Source organism: Medicago truncatula, chromosome 4 (genome assembly GCF_003473485.1).
Source record: "Medicago truncatula cultivar Jemalong A17 chromosome 4, MtrunA17r5.0-ANR, whole genome shotgun sequence".
Taxonomy (NCBI): domain Eukaryota; kingdom Viridiplantae; phylum Streptophyta; class Magnoliopsida; order Fabales; family Fabaceae; genus Medicago; species Medicago truncatula.
The window spans coordinates 62,753,046-62,769,194 of NC_053045.1; the positions used below are offsets into that span (position 1 = coordinate 62,753,046).

Genomic DNA, 16,149 nt, shown 5'->3' on the forward strand with positions numbered 1-16,149 from the left:
AATTGTTTCAGGTTGTTGCACTTTTGTTTTCAGTTCTAATAGTTAGATTCCACCGCAACATTTTTGAGAAACCAACTTCTCATAAGAAAGTTGATTCATGCTCCTAAAACTCAAAATGAACAAATCTTGAGTGCCAAAGCCAACATTCTTTAGTTGAATCAACAACTTTCAAACACTGAATCTCTACTATAATGATATCAATTTGAAATATCCTATTTTTGACAAGAGCTTTCAACATCAACTTCTAATTTGCATCATACCTTTGCCATTTCCTCTTGTTCGCCATATATCATATGCAAACCTCACCTTGCTCTTTCTTGATGATCAAATTCAACTAATCACTCTTTGTGACTTGACATGTGGGTTGAACAACTAGCACCAAGAAATCATAATTGTGATTTTGAACAGTCCTTGTTGATGGACGATGGTGGTGGCCAATGGTCATCAACAAAACCGTATCGGAATTAGAATCTTCCTCCGGAGCAATATTTGCTTCTTTATCACCTTCCTACTTTTTCCTTCCTTTGCCAAACCAACATATGACCATATTTTTCACCATTAAAGTACTGCATTGATCTTGTCAAATTTATTTGATTATTTGATGATTCTTTGACTTTGGTAGGCTCTCATACCTTTTTTTTTTTTTTTTTTATCGAAGATTTAAGATTATAATCACTTCACTTTAATTTTTCTTCTTCTTGTTCTTTGAATCACCTTCTTCTTGCTGTGCTTGATCAATAAATTTCTCCACTTTCTAGAATTTTCTTAAACACGTGCAGATATGTGAGATTCGTTCCATTTTGAGCGACTATTGACAATATTGTTTCAATGCTTTTGCGTTTGCACTTCATGATGATGATTTAAAAAAGATTAAGGATTGAGAAATACTACTAATAACCTGCATTTTATACTACTACTGCTTATAAACAATCCGTGTTGACCTTGATGTAAGGAAGAGTAGGAGGCTTGTAAACAATCATCTCAATATCCTTAAATCGCCGTAAAGAGGGGGGAATATTAAATATGTTCAATAAGATAAATAACGTCGTAGGTAGTAGGAAGGCAGTGACCATTCGAAGCATGACCAGACATGGAGATCTTAGCCTTGGCTGCCAAAAGCGATGCCTTTACCTGTTGAAGAGCATGGAGTTCCGAACAAGCCAGATGGTGGTCAAACATATTTTTAACAAAAACTAAATATTACGTGTCAGTATAGATTTGTGTGGTCAAAGATTTAGTTAAACTTTATTTAAATGCAAAATTATTTTAATATATTTAGTATTCAAAAGAAGGATTTGATCTCCTCTACGGTGAAAACGTAGTAAAGTAAGAAATGTATTGCAATTCGAACAATATTACTTACAAATGTACCGGTTGATTGATTAAAATAGAAATGCATTGCAATTCAAACAATATTACTTACAAATATGTAGTTAGATTTATATTCATCATTTTAGTAGTATATTCATTCGCTTTGAGTAAAGTAACGAGTTAATGTCATTACGAATATAGCTCGAGTCAAAATAAAAAAGAACGAATATAGTATGTACCTATCAGTTTAAAAGTACATTTTAAAATTTTAAATTTTAATACTTGTAGTGTTCGAGGCACTCATTAGGGGGTGTATATGGGTTGGGTCAACCCAAAAAACCCGTCAAACCCACAAAAAAAAAACCAGAAAAGTGGATTGGGTTGGATGATTGGGTAGATATGGTTTTAAATAATGAAAAACCCATAAAAAATAACGGATTTTAGGTAAAACCTGACCCAAACTCAATAAACTCACTTACCCAAAAATATGAGAACTCTAGTCATTTAATATTACCAAAAAAACATAAAAATAATTTGGCTAACCCACTACCCAACCCAAACCAAACCGAAAACTAGTGGGTTTGCCCAAACCCACCCATGGACATTTTACCTCATCCAAACCGGGGTACCCTATATAGTTCGGGTCTTGGGTTTGATCAAACCCACCCACGTACACCCCTAGCACTCATCATTTTGAAGAGAAGTAGTACTACCAGTCGGTGCTTCTTTATTTGACAAAATACAAATCGGTGCTTGTAGGTGCTGCTACATTCGCAAAATATTCGTGATATGCTTTTTCGGAACATTAATTTTCTCTTTTGACAAACTCCTTACGGTCGTTTATAAAAAGAATAGCTTATACCCAAACTAACTCATGTCATCGTTCGGAATCTCATACACAACTCAGAGTACTCCCTTTGAGAATGTCAGACATTTACCAGTGTACAAGTTCAAACCAAAATAACTTATTGGATATTATTATACTCAAACGCCCCTTAACCCTTAGACACAACTAATCGACCGTCCAATATACACAACTACTCAGACAAATGTCTACTATTAAAGTTGCATGTTCATAACATAGCAAGATGTCTAGATCCGCATCCCCTATAAGTTAACCGCATTGATCTTTGAAAAAAGTTAACCGTGTTGATCGCAAGTTATAAAGCTGTTGGTACAATAATGATATCAAATCTTTGAGCGCATATCCAGTGCACAATACATCACACACATTATCCTAAATTTATTTTTCTCCATCAATTAGTTGAAAAGAGCACAGAGGAGAGATAGGGTTCAATATTAAACTCAACAAAAAAAATATAAAGTTACAAGGGGCACTTAAAGAATTCATCTGGCCAAAACCAGAGAGTTCAATAACTAAAGAGACAGGATAAATATGGTACTTTTCTCCACACCAAGTTTTATGAGTTTCAAACTCTTTTCCACATTGACAAGTTTTATTGAGCACACAATCATACGAAAAATTACTACTTAGGACCAATGTCCTTCAGAGCACATATCTGCTCTTCACCCATCGCAGACATGACAGAAACCACGAGATCTTTTCCATCAGCAAATCCATCTTTAATCTATGAATGTATCCAATAAATCAAATTAAAAGAGACAAACTATATATGTGGCATAAATTCATAACTAAATTTACAAAACCCAATACCTGAGTAAGTAGTGAATCATCAGTAGGAAGCTTCAAATCATCCTTGGTACTTCCATTGTCAGTCAACAAACTCACCTAAACAAAACATCCATGTAGGTTAATAAATGATCCACTGAATGACAATAGCAATAATTTGTCCCTATTTCTTGTTGTGCACTTGTTTGTCTTCACATTGGAGTCAGAATTCTTCATTATTTATCTTTTCAAATCAACAATTTTATATTTATTCAACATGAGAAAAATATAGTTTAGAAAATGAACCCTATGTCATCTTATTTTACTTATGAGCTAATAAAAACTTGAATTGAATGCAAAATAGAGTTTACAGCTATGAAGCACGGACACGTGTCGTGTCCGACACCGACACTTATAATTACACTGAATTATGTGATTTTTTCAAATTATTAGTTGTGTCAGCGTCCGTGTCCGGTGTCTGTATCCGTGTTTTATAGGTTTACAGTAAAAGTCAAAAGAAAAATGTTATAGTCATTCCTTGGTAGAATTTAATGTGAAATATTTGACTTTCTTCATGTCAGGAAAACATGGTAGAAAACAATTGTTATCTTTGAAAGCAACCTAACATAAAACATAATGTAGAAGTCAAGAGAAAAATATTATAGTCATTCCTTTGGTAGAATTTACTGTGAAATAGTTGACTTTCTTCATGTTACGAAAACAAGGCAGAAAACAATTGTTATCTTCGAAAGCAACCTTACATAAAACATACTCTCAGTTTTTAGGACATGTTTAGTGCCCTCATCCCTCAACAGACATAAAGATAACAACACCCTCATGTAACTCATCTATATAACCTAATTCTCATTTTATATATCCATTTGAAAGTGTCAACTTAATTTCCCACCTACTAAAGTTGTCACAAGTAAAAGAAAAAAACTTACAAATCCATCTTCAGAGATATCAATCAACTGATAATCAGTACGATTCACATGAGGAACCTGCAAAGAGAGCAAAGATGATTAAAAAATGCATAAAACAAAAATCTAAAAAACATAAATGAAGAAATGGCCGACTTACATCACAATTGTGGGACGAAGGAACAATATCTTCAAGTTTTTTCCCATTGAAGATATCAATAGCAACAAAGTGACACTTTGCATGTCCATGCTTTCCTGTTTTTGAAGTAGAAACCTCAACAACCTACCAAGATGTATTGAGAAACAAATATGGCACCCAAAAGACAAGTTAGCCCAATTGAAAATGAAAATCATAAAAACAAAGAAATATTACAGCAAAACTAAAATTCCAATGTCCCTGTAGTCAAGGAATATAGGTTTCAGCACAATTGATAATTCCAGTTGTATTATGTTTTTAAATTAAACCTAACTCATCCTAACGATGTCGACTAGGTGTCCGTCTTTAAAAATTGTTTCAAAACCTAGGGCCTGTTTGGATTGACTTATTTGAGCTTAACTATATACAGGAGCATTTGCGAAATTGTTTGAAAGAACTTGTGAAAACGGTTAATGAGATAGCTATAAGTTATTTTCTGCTTATTTTCATAAGCTCTCTTAAAAAGAGTATAGAAAAAAACTAATAAACTTTATTTTATAAAAAGTTCATACATAAGTGCTTATGCTATATAAGCTGTAAATTAAGTTAATCTCTTTTCAACATGGAACTTAATTATTATTTTTTTTCACAATTATTTATTGCAACCAATGTTAGATCTAGATGTAAAATAGCACCATATGTCTATGTCTCCGTTCAAAACAATCAAATCAAAACAACGAAATCATGTTCCAATTTATATTCGATTCAAACATCCCCAGTTACCAATATAAACGGAAGCATGTTAATTAATACAAATCGTAATCATAGAATAGCATAAATCAAAATCAGAGTGAGATCGAATAAGGAATTAAAAAAAAAAAAAAAAAAAAAAAAAAATCTAGAAGGGGAAAGGGAAAAGGAGAAAACCTTGCAAGGCCTGGACTTGATGACGATGTAACCATTCTTGCGAATAGTACCGGCCTGTTGAGGATAGGTTTTGGATGCTCCGGCATCGGCAGCGGGTTCAAAGTGATGTTCTTCGTCAGACATGGTGTTGATTGATGCTTTCTCTGCGCGCGTGGGTAATGTGTTATGTGTGAGGAGAAAGATGAGTTAAGAGATTTTTTTGGTGCGGTGGTCCCTAACTCTCTTTTTATTCTAAACCTAATCATTCAACTGATCCTCACCGTCCGATTAGCATTCGTTTCATCTGTTCCTTTTTTGGTCTTTGTGGATACATGCAACACTCTATTTTTCAAAAAATTAAATAATTCATTTTAAATAATGTAGATAAGTATTAGCTAGATATTTTATTTTAGGACACTATTAAGAAGATATAAAAGTGAGGTTTCTTTCAAACAAAAAAATAAATATAAAAGTGAGGTAATTTGTAATGCACCTGTTGCACTTCATTGACTTTGTGTTGACTGACTTTGGTGACTTTAGATGAGAGAGAGTGATGATTAAAATAAATTATTTCGATGAAATAGAATTATTGTTAAAAGAGAGATAGAGACAAAGGCACCAAAGCCAAAGACATCCAAGTACTAACACCTACCAATTTTTAAGTTTTTAGTGGATAGTAGACATGTTTCGTAATAATTTATTCTCACGAACTTATAATTTTTTTTTTTTATAACTACTCCGAGTAGCATTGGAGCTTATTACTTATAGTTTGTTATTTTTCTGTTAATTTTATTGATATCTTTCAATTATATAATTTTATGTCACTTCATGTCTATGAGTTAGTTCGACTATTAATTTTATCAAATATTACAAACTCAATTTGTTAATTTATTTACTCGTATGATATAAGTTAGTTTACTTCCTACTAAACCTAGCCATAAGTTAAAATCACCATAAACATATCACTAGGAAGGTAAGGACTTGCAAATTTATGATTGTGTTGTTTTTAGTTTTACTGCAACATTTTTAGTTGTACTCATGTTGTATTTTAATTTAGATTTTAGATATATAATATTATTTAGAATTGTATTTTAAGCAACACATTATTTATTATTGTTAATTAGAGTGAAAATAATTAGCTAACCACTAACGGTGTAAAAAATTAAAACAAGGTAACCCTTGGCCATTGTACGGTATGTTTAGTTTTCTGTTGAAAATATTCTCAAATCACATAAAGTGATTTGGGACATTCTCCATGAGAAACCAAACATATCTGAATATTAGTACAGTTGGACACATTTGAATGCAATTTGCAAACTAACCAACCATCACATATTTGGGTGCATTTGGATTTTGGACTCAAATTAACTAGAGTTCTTTTGAAATAAATGTACCTTTGCAATTGCAACTTACAAACCAAGTTAAACATATTTACTGCTACATGATGCAGTAACATTACATGTCAGTTCAAGTGCATATTCATCAAAGCTATATACTTCTTCATCTACCAAAAGAACTAGTGCAAGAAAAAGGATCAGCATTAAAAACAGAATTAGAAAACTTAACAGCTCCACATTTGCTCCATGGTTGCATAGGAAGCTCTCAATCTAAGTACAAAAAAGAAAGGAAAAAAGAAAAAGAAAAGTTAAATAAAAACACCAACATTCTTTTACATCATGTGTTGCTAAAGGCTAACTAGTTGTAGGTTCAATATCCTTTAGAAGTCCAACTATCTGCTGCATGGTTGGTCTTTTGAAAGGTAAATCAGCTGTGCATAGATATCCAACTTTAAGAGCCTCCTCTATTTGTTCATCCGATCCTGTATCGCAAATTTTCGGATCAATAGCTCTTGAAGTTTGATTCTTCCTTACAAGTCCTCTAACCCAACTTACCAAAGTTGTTGCTTCTTTATCATCAGTGTAATCATCTCCAACCGGCTTCTTTCCAGTTAGTAGCTCAAAAAGAACAACACCAAAACAATATACATCCGATTTCGGTGTTGGAGACTCAAATTCCGGTTGAGAAAACTCCGGTGGAACATAGCCGGGAGAACCGCGTGCAATCTCTTCGTCCAAACCACTTCCAAAAATCTTGGCAAGACCAAAATCAGACAACCTTGGCTCCAAATCATAATCCAAATAAACACTGCTAGCTTTAACCGCTCTATGAATTATTGGAGGAGAACATCCATGATGCAGAAAAGCCAATGCTCTTGCAGTTCCAAGTGCGATTTTGTGTCGAAATCTCCAAGTTGTGAGCAATCCTTCAGAACCAACATTTTGAATTCCATTATCAGCTTCTTCCCAAGTATCTGTGCTCCAATCATCTGTGCTTTGAACACCAAGTGGCAAATCATAAAGAAGATTTTGCAAGTTTCCATTCTCCATGTAATCATATATAGCGATCCTTTGATCACCAGCTACACAATAACCGGTTAAAGGAACTAGATTAGGATGCTTGATTCTACCAAGAAACTCAAGCTCTCTTGCAGCTTCTTCATCCGTCAATGTTGAACCAACAACCAACACTTTAACTGCTACATGAATATTTCCAGGTAGAAAGCCTCTATAGACAGGTCCAAATTTTCCTTCAGCCAAAAGGGTACCTCTATCAAAATTTGAAGTTGCAGATAAGAGATCTGCAAATGTAATATTTAACAGTGGCTTCTCAAAGATTACTACCGGAACTGATGTTGCCTGTTTGACATCAGCTACCCAAGTTGTTGAATCAGTTTGGAAAGAAAATGGACCTGAGATATTCTGTTCTTCTCTGTATGAACCTTGTTTCACTTCCCACATTTTATTTTTCCTTCTGCAACCAAATGCTAGGAACAGAATACCAGCAAGCGCAAATATCAACGAGAGGGTTAATACAAGAGCTAGCTTCATTCCCCTGTGGCCGACGTCTCTTCTTTTTTTGAAAAAACTCGGATTTGCAGCTATTGGGCAGCTGTTAACTGATCCAAAGAACGATGTTTTCATGATATCAGGCTTGATTTCTGAGGCACAAAGGGTTAAGTTATTATATGAGAAGTTGTATTTCTTCATCTTTGGGAGACTCTTCAAGATAAAGGAAGGGACTGGTCCACTCAAATTGTTGTGTGAAAAGTCGATAACTTGAAGATGTTTATTCTTCAGTAAGGGAATTTTTCCATCAAGATGATTCATAGAAAGATCAAGTGCATTCAAATTACCAAGATGTGAGATTTCATCAGGAATGTGACCAACAAGACTAGTTTTAGACAAATTAAGATATTCCAATCCTAGGAGCATTTCAATCTTTGGGAATTTCTGTCTTGAAAATCTATTGCATGCAAGACTAAGGTGCTTTAAATTCATTGAATTGTTCAAGTTTTGGAAAATTTCTCCACTAAGCTGATTCTCAGACAAATCCAGATAAACTAAATGAGACCAGTTGTACTTTACCTGAGAAATGTGACCTTGAAATTGGTTTCTGCTAAGGTCCAAAGCCTCCAACTTTAGCACAAAGACTTCTATAATAGAACCTTGAAATGAATTTCCTGAAATGTTGAGACTCACAATAGACTTCAACCTTGAAAAATTTGACACACCACCATAGATATTATTCTCAGCAAGGTTCAAAGTCCTAAGCTTAGGAAAAGCATCACCAAAACCATGTGGAAGGGTTCCACTCAGCTGATTTGATGAAAGATCAATTGAAACTAGAGACTGACACTTGAGAATCCCTGAAGGAATACTCCTAACAAACATGTTGTGGTCAAGTTTGAGAACCTTCAAACTCACAAGGGAACTCAAAGCTTCAGGAATTTCATCAGAGAAACTGTTTTTTGACAAGTCAAAGTTTTCAAGTAAACCAAAGTTTCCAATGTTGTTAGTCAATGAACCTGAAATATGATTGGAAGAAAGGTTTAAGCTTTTGAGAGAGGTTAAACTCCAAAAATCTGAAGGCAAAGTAGTGATTTTGTTGTTGCTAAGATCCAAAGAGTGAAGTTTATTGAGTTTGCCTATGGTTGTATCAGGAATTGGACCAGTAAGACCAATACCAGAAAGGTTCAATTCAACAACATGTTCCTTATTGGAATCACAATAAACACCTTTCCATGAACAAACAGAAGATGAAAAGTTGTAAACTTTGGAGGATGATGTTAAACCCATTTTCTTCAAAAACTCAGAGACATAGAATTCATCAGTGTTGGGTTGCTGTGAGGCTAAATGCTTGAACAAAAATGTCAAAACCAAAACAGATCCAAATACTCCTAAACCCATTTGGCAAACAGTGTTCAAAATTCAAAACCAAAAAAATATCATAGAATATGGATAATATTTTACTCCATTGGAGCAAACCCTTTAATGCATTCAGAATGTTCTTGAACTTTAAGACTAATGCACAATGATGTTAGTGAATAAAAAAAATCTCATGTGAAAATGATAGATTTTTTACTGCAAAGTACAAAGCAATAGAGTAAACAAAATGAGCTGAAACAGAAACAGGAGTAAAGGTAAAACTACTGGTTGTGTTTTTGAAGAAACAAACTGAGTTAAAGGACACACAAGGTTGTGGTTTGAACTAAAACAAAAGATGTCTTTATCTAGGACTCAAAGATTGTGGAAAAGTTGTGATGCTTTTTTAACTTGTGTGGCGTGGAAGCACTTTTTGTCATGGAAATAAAAACTGATTTTTCAGGATAACTTTACTTTACCCCCTTCAAATGAGTTATAGTACATGGAGTGCAATACGTGTAATTATTAGTGTTTTCTTATTCTATTACCCTTACAATTATTACGAGAGGTTAAAATAAAATGTAAGTAAAGTTTCAATCAAGATTTGAACATGAGCTTTTCTTAATTAATTGACTTCAGTGACATACTAGTAGCATGAATGAAAAGGAGGTGGACATGAATGTTGTTGAGTGCAGTGGGGTTGGTTTGATGTTCATAAATGGAATTGAAATATTGTTGAGGATGACGGTTGGTGATTGTAAATATAGTATTAAAGATTTATTGGTGTGAATTTAATGATTCTTCATTGAATCACTGAGTGAGTGTGTTTATCACCACCACTATAGGAGTAGTTGGATAAAATCTTTTGAATTTTAATGTCCATTAGTTATTCTTCACACCACTGTCATTTATTTTTCTTGTCAAATGGTTTGCTGATTATTTTATCACCATCACTATTGTTATTTTTCTTGTCAATTAGTTTATCACCACCTCTTTTGTTATTTTTCTTGTCAAGTAATCACTACTAGTTTATCACCGCCACTATTGTTATTTTTCTTGTCAAATAGTTTAATGATTAGACTTACCGATTACAAATGTTAAAAAATGGAAAGTTTAGAATTTGAATCTTGACTTCTAGTTATAAATGTTAATGAGACTTAGACTTATCAAGTGAGGTGCAACGATGCAATAACTATTTTTTTTTTTTACTTATCATGATATTAGTACGAAATTTTCACCGTCATTTAGCGGTAACTAATTTCTGTCGAGAAATATGTGGGACACATAAGGTGGGTTCTCCTTCTCTCCTTCCAACCAAAATTTTTCCATGCATGCAAGCCAGAAATCGAGCCTCTAACCACATATTTAAAGAACACAAGTCATGTACCAATCGACCCAATCCATTGTTGTTATACACTAACTCATTCTATTGTCAAGTTGTTTGTCAAGAAGATAAATAGCATTCCAAATATTTGCTCAAACAAATCTCATTCCAAATATACCAACAAAACTCGAATCCAAGATTTCTAAGGTCAAGACCGATCTTTATACCGTTAAACCATTTGAGGCTTAATTTCCTTTTGTTTACCTTTTTTTTTCCGAGGGAAAAAATAGGAGGGGGTAAACAAAAGGAAATTAGCTTCTTTTTTTTTTGACAAAAAAAGGAAATTAGCTTGATTTTCTCTAAATAACATAAATCCGAACATAGGCCAGGTACGTGTACTTTGGTCCTTGTGATGTTTTAGTGCTTCCTTGATATTGACACTACACCCTTCAAATGTTAAGAATCGATAATTATTTATAGAGCAGCTGAGAATTAAATAGGTCTTTTAATTTTTTTTAAAGGTCAAAATTGAATTACAATTTTGTATGTAGAATTTATGTGAATATAAAGTATAGAATCAAAGTATAATAAGTTGAAATTAGTATTATTTTATTATTATTATTATTATCCGGATCGTAGGCAAAAAAGAAGAAAAACAAAAAAACCAATACAATTATTCTTTTTTAAAAAAGTTTATTTATATAATAAATTGGAGGGAGTTTTTTTCTCTCTTGCTATTAATATTAGATTAGAGTGTTGCAATATAAGACCCCTCTACCTCTATCATCGTGAGCATAACTCAGTTGATATGGATAATGCATAATATATGTAAGGTTTGGGATTCGAACTCCGGCAAAAAAAAAAACCCTCAACATTTCATTTTTAACCTAAAAAATTTATGACGTGAAAAAATTACATAACTTTTGATAGTAGCTTCAAAAAATTGTTGAAAATTAAAAGAATGACAAATAATTCAGAGTTTGAATCCTTTCATCACCCTCAAAATTCTAAAGCCCCTGACTTCTCTTGGACATAATCCAGCGACTTCCCCGATTGCATGAGAGTACTTTACTCCCTCATACCATTACCCCCTTCTCTTTCTTTGCATGTTTTTTCATTAAATTCTGGGGATTTGATTTTATTGTGCAATTAATGTTGTTGGTACAAAGAAAAAGTTCACAGGTTGTTACCAATATTTTAGCTATATTTCCATTATCATGGTTATCCAAGTCCCAAAAATAAAATAGCATTTGTTATTAAAAAATATTAGTATAAAATTAAGAAAGAAACTAAGGAATGTGTAATTTTCAATGGATTAGCCAGGTTTCTTTCGTTCATGGTAGAACAAAATGCATTTTTCTTGACTTTTGAAACATAAAACAAGTCCCCATTTTCCAAAGTTACCCCGCAATTTATGCTCATTTACATAATGTGGGCCATTGTGAATGTCACGCTCTACTTAACCAATAATCTACCATTGTGGACCATCTAGTAGGTGACCATATTTGATTTGAGAACTTTACTTTAAAATGTAAACAATCATCCATTTTCACTTTGGATTTTTGAGCCATTTCGGCCAGTTTGTCGTATCACGTGAAAAAATTCAACAGGGACCAATATTTGCCCATATGAGGATTTTGTCGACTTTTTCACTAATATTCATTTTACTGCAAAATCAATGCAAGTCACTAACGAGTTAAGATACTTTTTATTTTTTATTTGGAGAGATAAAAACACAAAAAATCTTATAAATAATTAATGATGGTAGAACTTATTTAATAATGTAACTCACAATCTATTTTATGTGTCTTTCTCTTTCATAATTGCAATCTTCATTTATAAATTGAGATGATCTCATCCCACTCTATGGATTCATGATGCGGTGTATGTAGGTTTTCTTTCTCGTTGACATGTTATTTTACTTTTATTTTACCTGTTGTCCATCAATTTTTACTTTTACTATAGTTCAATTATGTGTCTCATTGTGACATGCTCTACCAATTTTTATGGGGGTGGTCTACAGACCATATATAATTCATTTTTATCTCTATGGCACAACTTGTTTGGATCTTCATTGGAGAAATTCCACAACCCTCTATTATGAAGACAAATCTTCACATACACGAAATACATTATTTGGTTTTCACTTATTGGCAGCAAGTTGGCCTCTACGTGAAACATGCGCAGAAAGTCAGCTTTTGACAAATCTCTGAGGTTGGGTCAATAGGCATAAACATTAAAAAAAAACATAACGTAAGAATTCTATTTTTTTTTTTTAAATTAAATACATGAAAAGGTAATTTGTGTGGAAACAATGTTTATAATAACTAATTAGAATAATAAAAAAAAATATAAACTAGACATTGTTTAATGTACACAAGTATATTAGTCTTACATCATGTATAAGATTGATTTTACTGTTGAATCAATAATTCTCTGTATATTTTATTTAATTTAATGATGAAAGTTATTGATTCAAATTCAATGATAAAAATAACATTATGTATGATGTAAGATTTATCTCACTTGTATATCATAAATTTAACCTATAAAATACTATATATTGTTTTGTCTAAACAAAACGATAAAACTACTTAAAAACGAGGTTTCAGATTTAAACTCAAATGAGGAAAACATGTTTATTACCAGTAGTATTATCCAATAGAGCGACGTCAGCGTTGAATGATTTGCATTGATAGTAAAGGATGGGGTTCATGAGTAACATTGATTGACACATGAAATGTACCGACAAAATGGCTAACAAATAATCATAGCTTCTCCACTAGTATTTTTAAGCGGAAGCTGTGTAGTATCATTATCATAGCATCCATTTTCTCAATCACTATACAATACTTGTTCTTCAAACCACGTCAAATCTTCTGTACCACTGGGATGGGACCATCAAATTGGATTTCACGCAGTCAGGTTTTACACCAGTATTTTTTGAGGTATACATTCACGTGTAAACATATTTGAACAACAATTTATATGATAATATTTAAGATAATCATAGATTTATAAAAAAAAAAATTGTTTAAATATGCATTTCATCCCTGCAATTATAGGTCATTTGATTTTTCATCTTTGAACTTACTAATTCTTCCATTTTGCCTCTACAAATATTAATCATTTGAATTTTCGTCCTAATTAAAAAAATTTGCTTAGGTGGATGGCAAAGACCATTTTACCCATATCTTCTTCCCTCGTTCTCCTTCTCTCCCTCCCTCCCCCTATCCTTCTGTTTCACCATCAGCACCCACCCACTCCCTCTCCTTCAACAAAGACTTGAAGCTTTTAAACATTAACAAAGATGCTACCATTATCATTTAATTAGTTTGTGCTTGTTTTTGTGCTTTTCGTCAAAATCAAAGTGTGTGGCTTATGTTCATCACTTGAACAAAACCATTTTTACTCTCTGCTATTCATCATCTTCACAGTCCCTGCAAATAGAACAACCATCACCACCACCACAATGCTATAATTACAGAACTCCAAAACTATTTTGTGTTGAATAACCTATTTTCCTCTAACCCATTGTAACAAATCTCAATTTTTTATGGCTTCATCAAGAACAACCACAAACTAAAACAAAATTGCCCTTTGTCACAAGAACAATCACCAAAACAGAAGCTTTCTCTCAAATACAAACTCAATAATTCTCTGTTTTTCATGTTGTTTCTCTCACCACCGCGTGAAACTGAGAATCGTTCGAAGCTAATCGGAATCGCAATCACAGCCACAATCACAACATCGGCGATGCAAATGTCGAGCGATGGAAAACGTGAAGCACCCAGCAACGGCAGAGAAGAAACAAAAACCGCACCACGACGGAGAATAACCCATCAACGGCGGCGGTGATAGCAGATTAGCAGTACCTTTAATGTGTTGATACAGTATCTTCTTCATCATTTTTTCCCAAATCAAAAACCCCAAAATAATCAAATCGGAAATCGGAAATGGAAGGTGAGCATGAAAGTCGTCGGCGATGTTGCCTTCATCAGCACCGGTGCAAAATTGAGGAATTTCGCCGACGATGTTACCTTCGTCGGCGCTGGTGCAAAATTGAGGAATTTGTGGGTTTGTGGATTTGTGGAAGCAACAAATTCAAACCAAGCACACTGTAAATCTCACCGTTGGATGATGATGGGTCGAGTTTGAGGATTCAGGAGGTGGTTGATGCAGTGGGTACGGCGGCGGTGGCTGTGGAACATCGCAGAGGTGGAAAATGAAGGAAAAATAAGAAGAAGGAAAAGAACGAGGGAAGAAGAGAAGGAGATTGAGGAAAGAAGGTAGGGATAATTTTGACATTTCAAGTTTGTCTTTGTTCATTAAGGGTAAAATGGTCAATTCAGGTGCTATTTGTTGACTCATAATAGCCTTTTACTAATCAGTTTGTGCCACGTCATTTTTATGTGACTAATGACATGCCACGTCAGTAATCAAACGAGATTAGGACGAAAATTCAAATGATTAATATTTTTGCAGGGGCAAAATGGGAGGTTTAGTAAGTTCAGGGATGAAAAATCAAATGATCTATAATTGCAGGGATGAAATGCATATTTAAGCCAAAAAAAATTATATAAACCAAAGCAATAAGGATGAAAAGGTAAAAACATAACGTTAGTATGAAAGAGAAAATTATCACAAAATAATTATACAAATATCATTTCTCTTTTATTATTAAGACATATTAAATAATCACTTTGTGAGTAATTTCTTTAAGGAATTTAAGTAAAAAAAACTTTATGGAATTAATACCTATTTAAGGGATTAGCAGACTTTATTTTATAAGTCGGTTTTGTAAATGATTAACAGACTATTTTATAAATCAATTTTGTAAGTGTTGAATTAAACACAATCTAAATTCTAATCCAATACGCTATCAGTTCACTCATGCCACGTTAGTTAAGGTGACATTGTAAAAGATGATCCCAAAAATAACATGAGGGCGAAAATCCAGAAAAAAGCTAAGTACTGCGACCAAAAAACAATTTTTTAATATGAGGATTAAAACTTCAATTTTTTTTAAATAAAAGATCAAAAGTTCATTTAAACCAAAAATTGAAAAGATGCACGACATTAACCTCAACGATGAAAATTTTAAAATAGTCCAAAACATTAGATAATTTTATAAAATATCAGTAACATATAATTACAATAATATAGTTATAAAGAAGAAAAGGAGATTGAGGTATCCCGATAGAAGTAACTATATTCATTTATAATTCTATACAAAATATTGAAAAAACTCTACTTTTTCTTCTACTCCCAAATTATTTTCTTCTCCTCTAAACTCCTAACAGAGTCTAATAGCATGGGATCCTAACCGGTTTGAAGTTTGAGAAGAACGGTGTACGGTTTAATTGAGCTCGCATTAAAATACCATTGCAAAGAGTTTTTACCAATATGTCCTTTTCGAAGGTCAACGTCCTTGAGACGGACATGTGAGAGAGTATTTGTTCCATGTCAGACAGCTTTAAATTCCACAAGAGTGTGTAATAAAATCATCATTCACGTAACAAATCAAAAGCAGGTTCATTCTCAGGATATAACTATGTATACGTTAAAGATGAGTAGTGACTGCTGATAATAACGAGTAATCTATGCAAGAACTCTAACATTGCTCAATCATTGCCAACCACCGCTCCGGAACAATAGCTCCATATATGTTATAGTGCTGTCCTTAATTTTCATACAAATGTGTGTGCTTTCTTTGGTTA

At 33.1% G+C, this 16,149-nt stretch overlaps 2 protein-coding genes across 2 annotated transcripts; both read right to left on the bottom strand.

Moving 5' to 3' along the window:
* Positions 1 to 2,471: 2,471 nt before the first annotated feature.
* Positions 2,472 to 5,125, bottom strand: LOC25494286 (eukaryotic translation initiation factor 5A-2). Its single transcript, XM_013603138.3, has 5 exons — positions 4,925 to 5,125; positions 4,022 to 4,144; positions 3,886 to 3,942; positions 2,987 to 3,061; positions 2,472 to 2,900 (listed from the first exon to the last, which is right to left on the bottom strand). The coding sequence occupies exons 1-5, from the start codon at positions 5,045 to 5,047 to the stop codon at positions 2,799 to 2,801; spliced, it is 480 nt and encodes a 159-aa protein (XP_013458592.1). The 5' UTR covers positions 5,048 to 5,125; the 3' UTR covers positions 2,472 to 2,798.
* Positions 5,126 to 6,262: 1,137 nt separating this feature from the next.
* On the bottom strand, positions 6,263 to 9,646 carry LOC11435785 (probable LRR receptor-like serine/threonine-protein kinase At2g24230). Its single transcript, XM_003610277.4, has one exon. It carries the CDS (start codon positions 9,148 to 9,150, stop codon positions 6,595 to 6,597), a length of 2,556 nt encoding a protein of 851 aa, XP_003610325.1. The 5' UTR covers positions 9,151 to 9,646; the 3' UTR covers positions 6,263 to 6,594.
* Between the last annotated feature and the right edge of the window lie 6,503 nt (positions 9,647 to 16,149).

Excerpts from the sequence above, each read along its gene's own strand:
- LOC25494286 (XM_013603138.3), bottom strand. The coding sequence starts at position 5,047 with ATGTCTGACGAAGAACATCACTTTGAACCCGCTGCCGATGCCGGAGCA. Across the intron at positions 4,145-4,924 it reads TCAAGTCCAGGCCTTGCAAG|GTTGTTGAGGTTTCTACTTC; the intron begins GTTTTCTCCTTT and ends ACATCTTGGTAG. Across the intron at positions 3,062-3,885 it reads ATATCTCTGAAGATGGATTT|GTGAGTTTGTTGACTGACAA; the intron begins GTAAGTTTTTTT and ends TGTTTTGTTTAG.
- LOC11435785 (XM_003610277.4), bottom strand. The coding sequence starts at position 9,150 with ATGGGTTTAGGAGTATTTGGATCTGTTTTGGTTTTGACATTTTTGTTC.